This window comes from Aethalodelphis obliquidens, unplaced genomic scaffold (assembly GCF_003676395.1).
Source record: "Aethalodelphis obliquidens isolate GAN/ISIS:26980383/991018 unplaced genomic scaffold, ASM367639v1 scaffold28, whole genome shotgun sequence".
Taxonomy (NCBI): Eukaryota; Metazoa; Chordata; class Mammalia; order Artiodactyla; family Delphinidae; genus Aethalodelphis; species Aethalodelphis obliquidens.
The window spans coordinates 23317749-23330235 of NW_020837972.1; the positions used below are offsets into that span (position 1 = coordinate 23317749).

Genomic DNA, 12487 nt, shown 5'->3' on the forward strand with positions numbered 1-12487 from the left:
CCTTGCAGGCCCCCCCCGCGGGGGCCCTGTGCTCTCAGCCTTTGGGGTGGGGGTGGCTCCCCAAGTCCTTACACACTTGTCTGAGACACACATGGGACCCAGGAAATCATGGCTTTTAAAAACAGGTAATGATTTGGCTTAAAAAAAAAAATGAAGAAACAGTACAAAAGGGACATGGAAAAAGGTGACCCTACCATCCCTGGCCCAGTGAGCCCCATCTCCCCCAGAAGGTCTCTCTGGGGACAGTGACACATCCTCACGTACCTCTTTGCTGCCACACCATCTACAGTTCTACTGTGGCATTTTTCACTTAAGTGTGTGTCTTTGAGAAGGTCTGTGTCACTCCACATTAACTCAGTCCATATGTGAGAAGTGACACCCCTCTCCTCCCAAGAAAATTATCCCCCATTCTTTCTGCAAGGTTCAGAGTCCAGACTCTGAAGCGAGGTGACCTAGTTCCAGTCCTGGCTCTGCCACTTAAACGAGCTGTGTGTCCTGGAACAAGTGTCTTAATCCGTCTGTGCGTCCATGTCTTTCTCTGTAAAACAGAGTCTGGAGTTGTTTGGTTGAAACTGGTCCTAGTAAGCACTGTGTGTGCTGGCGTCGCTACGACTGTGACTGTGGTGTTACTTGCAGCTGTGTGGTGTTCCGTGGCCCTATATTCCACAGTTGACCTCACCTGTCCCCCACTGGTGGGACATGGGGTTATTCTGGGATTCTGACATGTCAGCAGTGTGGCGGCGACTCTCCTGGGTTCACCTTTGCCATGACTGTGTGTCCACAGGGTGGATTCCTAGAAATAAGAGGATGTGTATTTTAGTTTGGAACAGTTGCCAGATCGTGGTCCATAGAGGATGGACCGTGCGCACAGCAGTGCTGCTGGCAGGAGCGCCTGTCTCCCCACATCCTTGCCAGGAGGTCGGTTATCAGACTTCCATCTTGGCCTGCCTGAGAGGTGGAAAATGACATCTCTTATGGTTCTGTTGTTCACTTTGGGGGGAGGCTCAGCATCGCTCTGTGTGCACGTGAACACCAGGAATGCCTCCTACCCAGGGATGTGCTCCTGTGGGTCTTGTGATTACCGAGGTTGGACGGCACTGTGGTTAACAGCATGGGCCCTGCGCCCTCCTGCCTTTCTGAGCCCAACTCACTCATTTACTTACCTGTGTGACCTTGGGCAGGTTACTCAGCCTCCTGGTGCCTCAGTGTTACCCAGAAAATGGGAGATGATAACAGTACATCTATGTCGTATGGTGGTTGTGATGACAGCTTGAGTCTATGTATGTTAAGTGTTTAGATCTGTACTTGTTAGTAAGTGCTATATAAATATTGGTTGGTGGGAACTCTTTATATATTAAGGAAAGCCCTTCCGTGATAGGTTGCAAATATTCCTCCTCAGGTTGCTTCTTGTCTGTTGAGGTGGTTTTGTTTTGTGGCCATACGGAACAGTGACCGTTGTCAGGCTGCTGTGCGTGCGTGGGGGAGGCCTCTGGGGTGGTGCTCTGCTCTGTGGCCCACAGACATGTGGGCAGGCAGCGGGAGCCCCTGGCCTTTCCTTTCCTTGAGGGGCAGACGGCTGGCTCTGGGTCTTGCCCTCGCCTGCTGGGCCGTGGTTGGGTGTGCTCTTTCTGGGGAGAGTGGCCATCACAGGGGTCAGGGGACATCCCTGCCCAGCGTGCGCCCTGGGACGGGGGCCTTCCTGAGAGCAGCACGCCGTCCAGCTGGTTCCCACAGCTGGGTGACTCACTTCCCGGCCTGGCTGACAGAGCCACCCTTAGTGACTTTGGGTGGGTGGACACCTCAGTCAAGGGGAGAGGTCTGCCTTGCTGTGGGGTCATTCAGGACAGTGCCACCCTTTGGCCTTGCTTTTTCGTGACCCAGGCGGGCTTGGTGGGTCCGGGCAGGGACACGTCGATTCTGTGTTTTCCATTCTGGAAGTGTCCCCTGCTTCTCCCGAGTCAGGGGCAGGCCCGGAGTGTGGGAAAAAGGGGGCTGGGGAGGGCAGCTGGCCTCCCCCCGGCTCCCTGGCCCCCAGGAGCCACAGGCACACAATGGAAGCTGAAGGAGGCTCCCTGAGGAAGGGTGGGCTTCCTCCTCAGGGTGGGGCTGGGCATCCCTTCCCGTCTGGGCGCTGTCCAGGAGAGCCCAGCCTGGGGGCGGGGAGTGCCGCGGCTCCCATGGGCGGGTGGCTGTGCTGTGGCTTTTGCCTCCTTCTGGAGCCAGGACGGCCCACTCCAAGGGGTTAACTAGGCCAGTGCCCGCCCGCCCACCTGCCCACCAGCCCACCAGGCCCAGCCCAGGATCACCAGACAGAGCAGGCTCGGCCAGCCCGGGAGCTGGGATCCTCTTAAGCAAAGCACCTTAGCACCCTGTGGAGGCAGGGCGGCCTCCTGCGTGCCCGGGCGCCCGTGCCAGGCTGCTTGGGACACCTGGCCCCGACACCCGGGCCGGCCCGGTCCCCAGGGCCTGTGGGCGCGCCACTGAGAGACGGAGAGGGTGCCGCTTCATCGCGCCTGCAGGGCCTCGCCTGTCCTCTCGAGGCGTGCGGGTCAGCGTTCACGGCCCCCGTCCTTGGGGGCCGCACGCACGGTGGGGCGGCCAGGACTCTGGTGCCCGGATGCCAGGCAGAATCACAGGGCCTGTCTGTGCCCGTTTCCTCCCCTTAAGTCGGCTGGGACGTCGATGGGACCTGCCCGCTCCTCAGGTTGCGCCGGGGGGACTGGTGGGATGGGGGTGGCCCCGCTGTGCTCCCTGCAGGCTGGAGGCCCGGTGGGCCGGCGCCTCGGCCATGTTGGTGGTTTTGCATTAAGAACATGATGGACTCCTGGGGCCAAGAGCGCGGCCAGAAGCTCCCTCATCCGCCTCCCCCAGGAGGGGAGCCCTCTGGCACGGCGGCCGCCACAGCCCCAGGAAGCAGTCCTGGTCCTTTCGAGTGTCCAGGCCGAGTCTGGACCGACCCCAAAGGAGGCGGCCTGCTGTCTGCAGTCCGCTTGGTCCCCCAGCCTGGGGGAGCTCGTGGAGACCAAATTTAGCTCAGGCGGAGGAGGGCCGAGGCGTGACCTCTCCAGGTCTCGGGTGGGCAGCAGGCTGCCAGGGGCAGCCCAGCAGTGCCACCGAGGCCGTGCTGACGGCCCCCCCGGGGAGCCTGGAGAACCGGCTTCCTCAGGGGGGCCCAGGCACGCAGCCGTCCCGGAGACCGCCACACTGGGGGTGCTGCAGGCGTGGCCGAGGCTCGTGCCGGCCCATGGGGTTGGCGCCTCACAAGCTGATGCTGCGGGCGGGGAAGGGGCCTTCCGAAGCCAGGGCAGTGGGGGACCCCGAATCCCACGTGGTGAGGGGAGGTGGGCACGACTCCCCCGGCCTAGCCCTGCTGTGCTCTCCCCCTCAGGCCCTGAACCTCTGGGCTCTGTGCACAGTAGGGCCTGCGGGCAACACGCTCGGTCTCTGCTGGGTGACCCATGGGGTGAAGGGACAGAGATCGGGGGAGAAGAGGGGCCCCAGAGCCCCTGGTCTTTGCTCACTGAGAGCTCGCCGAGGGCACCAGGAAGGCTTCAGGGAGGTCTCGGGGGTCCAGGGTGTCAGGCAGCGGGGAGGGCTAGGAGCCCCGAGCCAGTGGGCAGCGGGCCCCGTGGGGTGGCCCCGCGGGAAGGAGGGCGTTTGGCCTGGTGTTTGGAAGCGCCCCCAGCTGGAGCGGGTTTCGGGGTCCTGTGCGGGGGTCCCGTGGGTTCCTGGGCACAAAGGGCAGTGTGCTGTCACTGATGCACAGGCACCTCCTTTCTGGGGCAGGAGGTCGTGGGGTCCAGGCTGCGCAGGACTCACCTCCCAGCTGGCAGGCCCCTTGTCCCACCCAGCCACGGTTCTGCCAGCCCTGGGTGGCTGCCCGGGGACCCTCGGGGGCGTGGAGGCTGCACCTGTCTCCTGTCCTTGTCATCCGGCCCTGCCCGTCCTGGCTCGGTCGGTCATCGGAGGCTTTCCTGGGGAGCAGGGGTCCTGTCGGGAGGACAGCCGAGAGCTGGGGGTGCCTGGGCCCTGCCCTGCGCTGCCCCTCTAGCGGTGTGGCACCTCTGGGCCACTCAAGACAAGGCTGCTCCCTGGCGGGTGAATTCGGGAGCCTGTTAAGCATGTCCCCAGAGGTGGCCGTGGTCAGGGTGACGGCAGGTGAGGGAACAGGTGGCCTGGGTGTCACGGGGAGTGGCTGTTCTATCTCCTGGGTTAGTTCTGGGTCCTCATCTCTGGCCCCTCGGCCCGGGAGCCTCCGGCTCTGCACCCGGCTCTCAGAGCCTCCCTCTGTTGGGATCTCCCTCCTCCTGGTACCCCTCTGTCCCCATTGCCAACCCCGCCGGGGTTGGTCGCAGTCGTGGGTGCGGCGTGACCGGGGACTTTCTCCCTGCATTATCTCTCCCCACAGCTGGCCTGGGAGGGCGGGGCCTGCGTGCTGGGCTGAGGCAGCTCCCACCTCTCTCCTGGGTGGGGGGGGGGGCGGGGGGGGGGGGGGGCCTGCTTTGGTGGGCGGAGCCCGCCCCCTCCCAGAGGAGCCCGGCTGGGCACTTGGGAAGGCTTCTGCATCCCTGCGGACACGCCGCTGAGTGAGGGCCTGGGGAAGCAGGGTGGGGCACGCGGCCCAGCCAGCTCCCGGAGCTGTCAGTGTCCACCTCTCAGCCCTGCTCCCCGGGGCGTCCCTGTCCCGGACGCACAGCCCCTCTGTTGGGGGAGCTCTGGAGGCATGGGGGCTTCTCTTTTGTTTTGGATATAAATGTATCTTTTTTATTTACTTTTTTTGGCTGTGTTGGGTCTTCATTGCCGCACGCGGGCTTCTCACTGTGGTGGCTTCTCTTGTTGCGGAGCACGGGCTCTAGGCGTGCAGGCTTCGGAGGTAGCTGTGGCGCGTGGGCTCAGTAGTTGTGGCTCACGGGCTCAGTTGCTCTGTGGCATGTGGGATCTTCCCAGACCAGGGCTTGAACCCGTGTCCCCTGCATTGGCAGGTGGATTCTCAACCACTGCGCCACCAGGGCAGTCCCGTAGGGGTCTTCTCTTGTTTCAGGGGGCTGATATTTACACCTGGGGTGTCACCCAGTGGCTTTGTGTTCTACTGGTGTGGGTCTGAGCCCAGGCCCAACCTCCTGGGGGTAGGGTGACTGATCAGGGGTCCTCTGTCCTGCCAGGTCGGGGTGGTGGCCCGCTGCTGGGGATCAAGTCTGTCTGGGCCTCGGGTGCCCTCCCCCAAAGGCCGCTGAGAAATGACCCTCCTGCAGCCACCTCCCTCCTCCACCCAGGCTTCCCTCGGGGCTCCCCGCATGCCTTGAGAGCTCCGGGGCCAGCGCACGCACTTGCCCCCTTGCCCCTGGGGGTTAGAAGCTGGAGCTGCCCGTGAGCAGCGGGTGGGGAATGGGGACTCGGTGCGTTCTGGGCGGCGGGGAGGGGCTGTTCCCAGTCCGCAGGGCCCAGCAGTGTACTGGTGCTGAAGGGGCTTGGGGACTTGCTCCTGGCTGGCAGGGCCCCTCCGTTGGGGAAGACCCCGCCTGGGAAGGAGGGGAGGGGACTGTCTGCAGGAGAGCAGAGCGGTCAGGACCCCGCCTGCCTGGCTGACTTGGCTTCGCTGGGCTCAGTTTCCTCATCTGTGACCTGGGGATCTCAGGGGCCCCTCCTAGACGGACGCCAGGGCCGTGAGTGCGGGAAGGCGTCTGTGCGCTGGCCTGAGCAACGGGCTCCGCAGTCTTGCTGTCGTGGACCGAGCTGTGGATGCTGGTGGCAACCCGAGGCCATGGGTGGCCAAGGGCTGAGCCGGAAGCAGGCCGGCAGTGGGCTGGCGGCGCCAACCTATAATGCTGCCGGCATCTTTGGTTCCAGAGCCAGGAGCAGTTTCCGCGGCCTGAGAGTCAGGCCCTCACACCCTCGCTGTGTCCCTTCTTGGGGGCCTGGGTCCCCCACTAAGTGCTTCTACGTGGCCAGGACTCAGCACTCATAGAAGAGCAAGCGGAGCCCTGTCAGAACCTCCGGGCCAGGGCTGACCCTGACCCTGATGGAGACCTGGGCTGCTGAGGGCTGCCCCCGGGAGGCGGGGTCCTTGCTCCACCCCTGACACCTCTCCTGGGTCCTCAGCCCCTTCCCCAGACTTGACAGATGGAGTGATCTGATTGGCTGCTTCTCTGGTCACTCAAGCCCACTTGGCTCTCAGACCTCCTCATCTCCTGGCCACTAACGAACTGGCTAAGCCCTGGCATGACAGGCCCCAGGGCTGCCCGGCCAGCCAGTGTCCACGCTCAGTGGCCTCTCCTGCCTGAGCCCAGGCAGTGTGTTGCGGGCAGCTGCAGGTGCCGGGTGCCTGGGTCACGCTGGGGCCAAGCCAGTCTTCCCAGACGGCTGCCAGACTGGGGGGCGGGGCGTGCCGCTGCCCACCTCTCACTGCCTCTTCTGTGTCCTGCAGGAAATGGCCAATTCCGTCTACCTGGTCATGGAGGTGAGTCCTGGAGGCCAGCTGTGAGGACGGGGAGGCTGGGCCCTCTCGGCTCTCAGGCCCCTTGTCACCTTGCGGTGAGAAGTTGTTTTCATATCTGTGGGCTTCGGGCCGCCTCACCGGCGAGCACCCCCATTGACCTCCTCAAGCACGGATTGCGGGGGACGCCTGCCCAGGCTGGAGACGGCACCGAGTGCCCAGGGAGCAGCGCCCAGGGGTGGGGTGGTGGGAGACCCGGGCACAGCGGGCGGGGTGCCCTGGCCGCTGACCGAGGCGTGTGGCGGTCTCTTGCAGTACTGTAACGGCGGCGATCTGGCCGATTACCTGCACAGTGAGTGGACACCTGCGGCGGGACGGGCTGCCCGCGAGGCTCACCTGACCCGTTCTGAGAGGGGGCCTGGCCTGAACGAGCTCTCCTGGGCCTGATGGTGATGGCGGAGGCTCCCATCCCCCTGGCGCCTGCTGGGAAAGATGCAAGGGGGAGCGGAGCCCCGCTGGGGACACATGCTGCGTCAGAGCCACGAGGGATGGCTTCTCAGGGCAGACGTGGTCTGCAAGGTCACTCTTGAGCGGGGCCCCGTGCGGCCCGCTGTGGATGTGGTGCCCGGCAGGGTCCCGGTCGCCGGTCGGCTGCTCTGCGGGGGCCAGACCTGTCCTGGGCCCCAGTGGGGTCCGGCTCTCCTCAGGGGGCGGGCCTTCACAGGGTCCTGGCGTGGGTGGGGGACCACCGTTGAGGCCGGGCCTGGGGCTCATCGCACAGCCGCTGGCCGTGCTGCATGCCCTGGGCAGCGGGTAGAGGGAGCTGCTGAGAAGCGGCCCTCAGCTGAGAAGGGGCGGGGTGTGCTGGGCAGCACCGCGGGGCTCGCAGGCTGGGAGCAGACACGGGGCAGCTCAGGGTCAGACGGCGTGGCCGACGGGCCTGGAGGCCGCAGGGAGGGGCGCGGGAGCCATGCGGGGCGGGAGGCCGCTGGCCCGGGGCGCCCGGGCGAGCTGCGCCCCACGGAGCCCGTCTCCCCTCAGCCATGCGGACGCTGAGCGAGGACACCATCCGGCTCTTCCTGCAGCAGATCGCCGGTGCCGTGCGGCTACTGCACAGCAAGGGCATCATCCACCGGGACCTGAAGCCCCAGAACCTCCTGCTGTCCAACCCTGGTGGGCGCCGTGCCACCCCCAGCAACATCCGGGTCAAGATCGGTGAGGTGGCGGCCGGGGCCCGGGGAGACCGGCGGAGGCCCGGGGGCCGCGGCCACCCCTCTCACGCCTCTCCTTGCCTGCAGCCGACTTCGGCTTTGCCCGGTATCTGCAGAGCAACATGATGGCGGCCACGCTCTGCGGCTCCCCCATGTACATGGTAGGTGGCCTGTTGGAAGGGGGGTCCGCGGTGGGGTTCCCTCCCGTGTCCATCCTGTGGCCTCACTTTGGGTGGCAGCCGTCGTGGCTGTACCATTTCCCGCCACATCTGTGGCGTTCGGCTGGCGTGTGTTATGATTGGCTGGCACCTGGCTGGAGCCAGACTTTGCGCAGCGCGCGCTCAGTGTCCGTCCTTGCCGTCGCGCCGACGCACTGTACCCCGCAGGCCCCCGAGGTCATCATGTCCCAGCACTACGACGGGAAGGCGGACCTGTGGAGCATCGGCACCATCGTGTACCAGTGCCTGACAGGGAAGGCGCCCTTCCAGGTGAGGCCCCGGCAGGGGGTGTGGCGCGCTCAGCCCTGCAGCCTCCCCTTGCCAGCATGCCGTGGCCGCCCAGCTCCCCCCTGTGCAGTCACTTCAGGGCCGAGGCCGGAGCCTCCACTGGCTCTGGGGCGTACCTGTGCGTGTCCACATGTGTGTCTGAACCAAGTTTCGTGGCCTCCCTCCTGCCCATTCCAGGGCTGGCGTGACCCACCAGATTGGTACGAGGACCCCAAGCTCTGGGGTACACCCTGCATTTGGAAGGCAGTGGCGGGCCGTGTGCTGGACCCCAAAGGGTCCAGGGCCCCGAGCCCGTGTCGCAGACCCTTGCGTCCCGTGCTGGCCTCGTGGGCTGACCCGGCAGCTCTCCGCTGTCGCCAACTTGCCTCAAAGCGCCCTCTGCCTGCCCGGTGACCTAGGCTGCCCCCATCCCCGCTCCCCGTACCTCCCTGCCTGCCGTTTCCTGCACGTGAGCAAGCGACTAGCGGAGGGCCGTCCCCCGCTGGCATGTTGGCCTTGGGAAGGCAGGGGCTGTCTTGCTCTCGGCTGTACTCCCCGAGCCTTGAACAGTGCCTGGCACACAGCAGTGCTGAGCGCGTGACACGTGAACAGGCGTGTGGGCGGGGCCCACTTGGGGGGCGAGCTTGTTCTGGGGCCCTTTGCTGGGGTGGGGTGCACGGACCACATTTTAATTTTAAGAAGCACATGACCGGTCACACCAGATACCCAGGATGCACCCGCACCAGGTGGGAAGGGGGCCCAGCCAGCATCCTTGCTCTGGGCCCCCCTGGCCCCCCTGTGTGGTCCCCGTGGTTCCACAGCCTGGCGGGGTGGGGAGGGGGCCCCCTTCCTTGGAAGCATGCGAGGGCGCTCAGTGTTTGGACAGACAGGCTGGCCGTGCTGGACCAGGGGCCTCTCGGGAGACAGAGGCTCTGAGCGGCTAGTGGCTGAGAGCAGCAGGGACACTCACGCCTGGCCCCCTGGCCCTCACTTCCAGGCCAGCAGCCCCCAGGACCTCCGCCTCTTCTATGAGAAGAACAAGACGCTGGTCCCCCCGTGAGTGCCCCTCCCGCCAGACACAGACACCCCGCCCCCCCGCCCCCGGGCAGGCTGCCCTGTCAACGTCGTGCCCTGTGCCCCCAGCATCCCCCGGGAGACCTCGGCCCCGCTGAGACAGCTGCTCCTGTCTCTGCTTCAGCGCAACCACAGAGACCGCATGGACTTCGGTGAGCACCCCCTGGCTGGCCCGCCACCTCGGCCGACAGGCCTGGGGGGTCAGGGCCCTCGGGCTTGCGCCCCTGCCCCCCACGTCCTGCACACCCCACTCCCAGGGGCCCTGTGGCGGCAGTGAGTGGCTTTTCCCGGGGCCCGCAGCTCCTTTCCCAGCAGCGGAGATAAATCCCCGGTTTTGCAATGGGCAGCACTGCTGGGAAAACCGTGGGCAGGGTGGCTGGATCCGGGCCTGGGCCGCGCTGGGGGCACCAGCTGGGACTCTGCCTCCCTCCGTTGCTGGAGTGCAGCAGCGGGGACAGGGCCCCGGGGACGGTGGGGCCTGGCCTCACCCCTCCTGAGCCCGGGCCCATCCCTCTCCTGCAGATGAGTTTTTCCATCACCCCTTCCTTGACTCCAGTGCCGCTGTGAAGAAGTGTGAGTCCCCTGAGGGTCTCGGCACTCCCGTGCCCCCGCCTTCTCCCTGTGGGCTGCCAGCCCCACCCCGGGAGGTTGGGGGCTACCAGCTCCTCAGCCCTCCTCCAGCCTGTGGTCCCCAGGGGCCCCAGAGGCCAGGGGGTGGGCTCGAGCTCAGCTGACTTGGTGCAGTGGGATTGGAGAGGTGAGGGCAGGCCCTCGCACAGGTCCCCTCCCGGTCCCTGGGTTCCTCTGGGGCGGGGCGGGTCCCGAGCCGGCAGCTGTGCTCGGCGTGGGGTTGACATGGGCAGGGTGGGAGCGGAGCATCCCATGCTGACGGGTGCTGATCCGCGCCCTCTGCCAGCCCCGCCCGTGCCCGTGCCCTCGTACCCAAGCTCGGGGTCCGGCAGCAGCTCCAGCAGCAGCTCCACCTCACACCTGGCCTCCCCACCGGTGAGTCACGCGCAGGGCGGCGGGCGGCGGGCTCCTGTCGCCTCGGCTTCGGGGCGTGCGGGCGTCCGCAGGAACCTCGTCGGGCTCCCGCCCCGCCCCAGCTCGCGCCTTCTGCTGTGTCGTCTGGTCTCATCACACCAGACTCAGAAACGTTCTGCTTGTGAATGTGGCGGAGTTAGAAGTGGGTGGAGGCCTGTTTCAGGGTCCCTGTGTCCCGTCGGTCTCTTCAGCACCGTGTCAGCTCCGCGCCTGCATGTGCACGGGCGCGCAGGTGGCCACGGGTGGGGGCCCCGTGTCCTGGGAGCCCACCCGCCCCGCAGCCCACGTCCCCAGCACAGGGCTGGGGTGAGGTCTGCCGAGGTTGTGCTCGGGGGCGGGGGCACTGGGGCTTGAACCTCCCTTGGGCCGTCTGTCTGTCCGTCCGTCTTGCCAGGCGGGGGCCAGGGCCAGGCTCGCTCACGCCCGAAGGTGGACCTTCCAGACGCCCCACCTCCCGAGCGCTATGCAGGGCCACGGGGGCTGTGGGGGAGTCGCTTGACATGGGGCCTCTGGAGCTTTTGGGGGCCAAGCGGTTCCTCGTGCTGGGCAGCAGGGGGCTCCGTGAGGTGACCGCTCCTGTGGGGAGGTCACCGGAAAAGCAGCGGCCTGGGGAAGGAGAACGTGCAGAGCCTCTGCCTCGTCCCCATAGTCCCCTTCACCCAGGCCCTGGGGCCGGGTCTCAGCGGCCTCCCCTCTGACCCCCAGTCCCTGGGGGAGATGCAGCAGCAGCTCCAGAAGACCCTGACCTCCCCGGCCGAGGCCGCCGGCTTCCTGCAGGGCTCCCGGGACTCGGGCGGCAGCAGCAAGGACTCGTCCTGTGACACTGATGACTTCGTCATGGTCCCGGCCCAGTTTCCAGGTCAGGGGGCCACCAGGCAGGGGTGGGCAGGGAGATCGCTGCAGACATGCCAGACGGAACCCTTAAGAAGGGGCTTCTGGAAGTTTCTACCCCAGATCAGCCTGGCCAGAGAGTCAGAGCTGAGTCCTGCCTGCCGCGGAGCGTCCGGGGCGCCTGCTCCGAGGGGGGAGCTGCTGCCCCCGCCCACCCCGCAGAGCCCTGTTCTCGGGCCCTCAGTTCCCCTCGCGACCCCGGCTGCTGGTACTTCCCTCACGGCCTTGGCTGCCCTGAGACTCCCGGGCCGGGGCCGCGTGGGAGCGGGCCCAGGTGTCCGACGGGCCACCCTGAGCCTGTCGGCTTGGCTTCGCAGGGGAGGAGAGGCCCTGTACCCAGCCACCGGCAGCTCAAGGAGGGCAGCGGGAAGGTGGGGACCCAGCGGTCCTGGAGGAGGAGTGAGGCCCAGATTGGGAGGTGTGGACACCCAGCCTGGGGTTCGCTGAAGGCTGGTGTGTGGGGAGGGTACCAGCGTCTCTGAGTGCCGTGAGGTCCAGACAGGCAAAGGGGGGTGTCAGCGCGAGCGACAGGAGCGGGGACGGGAGAGTGCTGGGCTCGCTGTGGCCTGGGCCCGCCCAGGAAGAGGTGCCTGGGCCCAGCCTCACCCGTGTCCCATCCACAGGTGACCTGGTGGCCGAGGCGGTCGGTGCCAAGCCGCCACCGGACAGCCTGATGTGCAGCGGGTAAGCCCCCAGCCCGAGACCCGCCGGCTCTGCGGGGAGGGCGACGCCTGCTCTCAGGCTGTCCCCTGACCTGCCTGGGCCAGACAGTTTGGGAAGTGCCGAGTCTGCTGTGCCCAGTGCAGGACGGAGTCCCAAGGAGGGGCCAGGGTCTGCGCTGGTTTGGCCTGAATGTGAGGCCCTGCCGTCCGCCCTGTCCCCGCCAGGAGCTCGCTGGCGGCCTCTGCTGGCCTGGAGAGCCGCGGCCGGACCCCGTCTCCTTCCCCGCCCTGCAGCAGCTCCCTCAGCCCCTCAGGGTAAGCGGGGCCCGGGGCACAGGCAGCATCACAGCGCCCCAGCCCCAGTCGTATCCTGCAGGAAGCGGTTGTGTCCAGAGGCCCTGTCTTCATTCAGCCCCGGCAGGGTGCCAGGGCCCTGTGGGTGGTCCGGCAGAAGGAAGGGATTGTGGTGGAAGGGATGCAGGGTGGGCTTGGGGCCCAGGGGTGGTTACCGGAACCACCAGAGACCAGTGTCGTCGCTCCCTCCGCCCCTCCCGAGCTTGTGGGGCGAAGCGGGCAGTGACTCCCAGTGCCAGCAGGAGCTGGCCCAACCTCGCTACTGGCTGGTCCCAGCCAGAAGCCACCTGGGTGCAGAGAGTGGGGGGCATGGGGTACCAGGGAAGCAGTGCT

The 12487-nt window shown here is 66.5% G+C and overlaps 1 protein-coding gene across 3 annotated transcripts in view; it reads left to right on the plus strand.

Annotated features, from left to right (window-relative positions):
• The window catches only part of ULK1 (unc-51 like autophagy activating kinase 1), a 34221-nt gene that overhangs the window by 2096 nt on the left and 19638 nt on the right, over nt 1–12487 (plus strand). For all 3 annotated transcript variants that reach the window (XR_003436787.1, XM_027125166.1, XM_027125167.1), the window contains exons 4-15: nt 6425–6457; nt 6749–6785; nt 7475–7648; nt 7732–7805; nt 8031–8132; nt 9127–9185; nt 9273–9355; nt 9726–9776; nt 10120–10208; nt 10953–11106; nt 11762–11822; nt 12026–12115. Coding sequence is in view for 2 of the 3 variants with exons in the window: in XM_027125166.1 (XP_026980967.1) it covers nt 6425–6457; nt 6749–6785; nt 7475–7648; nt 7732–7805; nt 8031–8132; nt 9127–9185; nt 9273–9355; nt 9726–9776; nt 10120–10208; nt 10953–11106; nt 11762–11822; nt 12026–12115 (1007 nt within the window). In the remaining variant the exon portion in view is untranslated. The remainder of the gene's footprint in view (nt 1–6424; nt 6458–6748; nt 6786–7474; nt 7649–7731; nt 7806–8030; nt 8133–9126; nt 9186–9272; nt 9356–9725; nt 9777–10119; nt 10209–10952; nt 11107–11761; nt 11823–12025; nt 12116–12487) is intronic.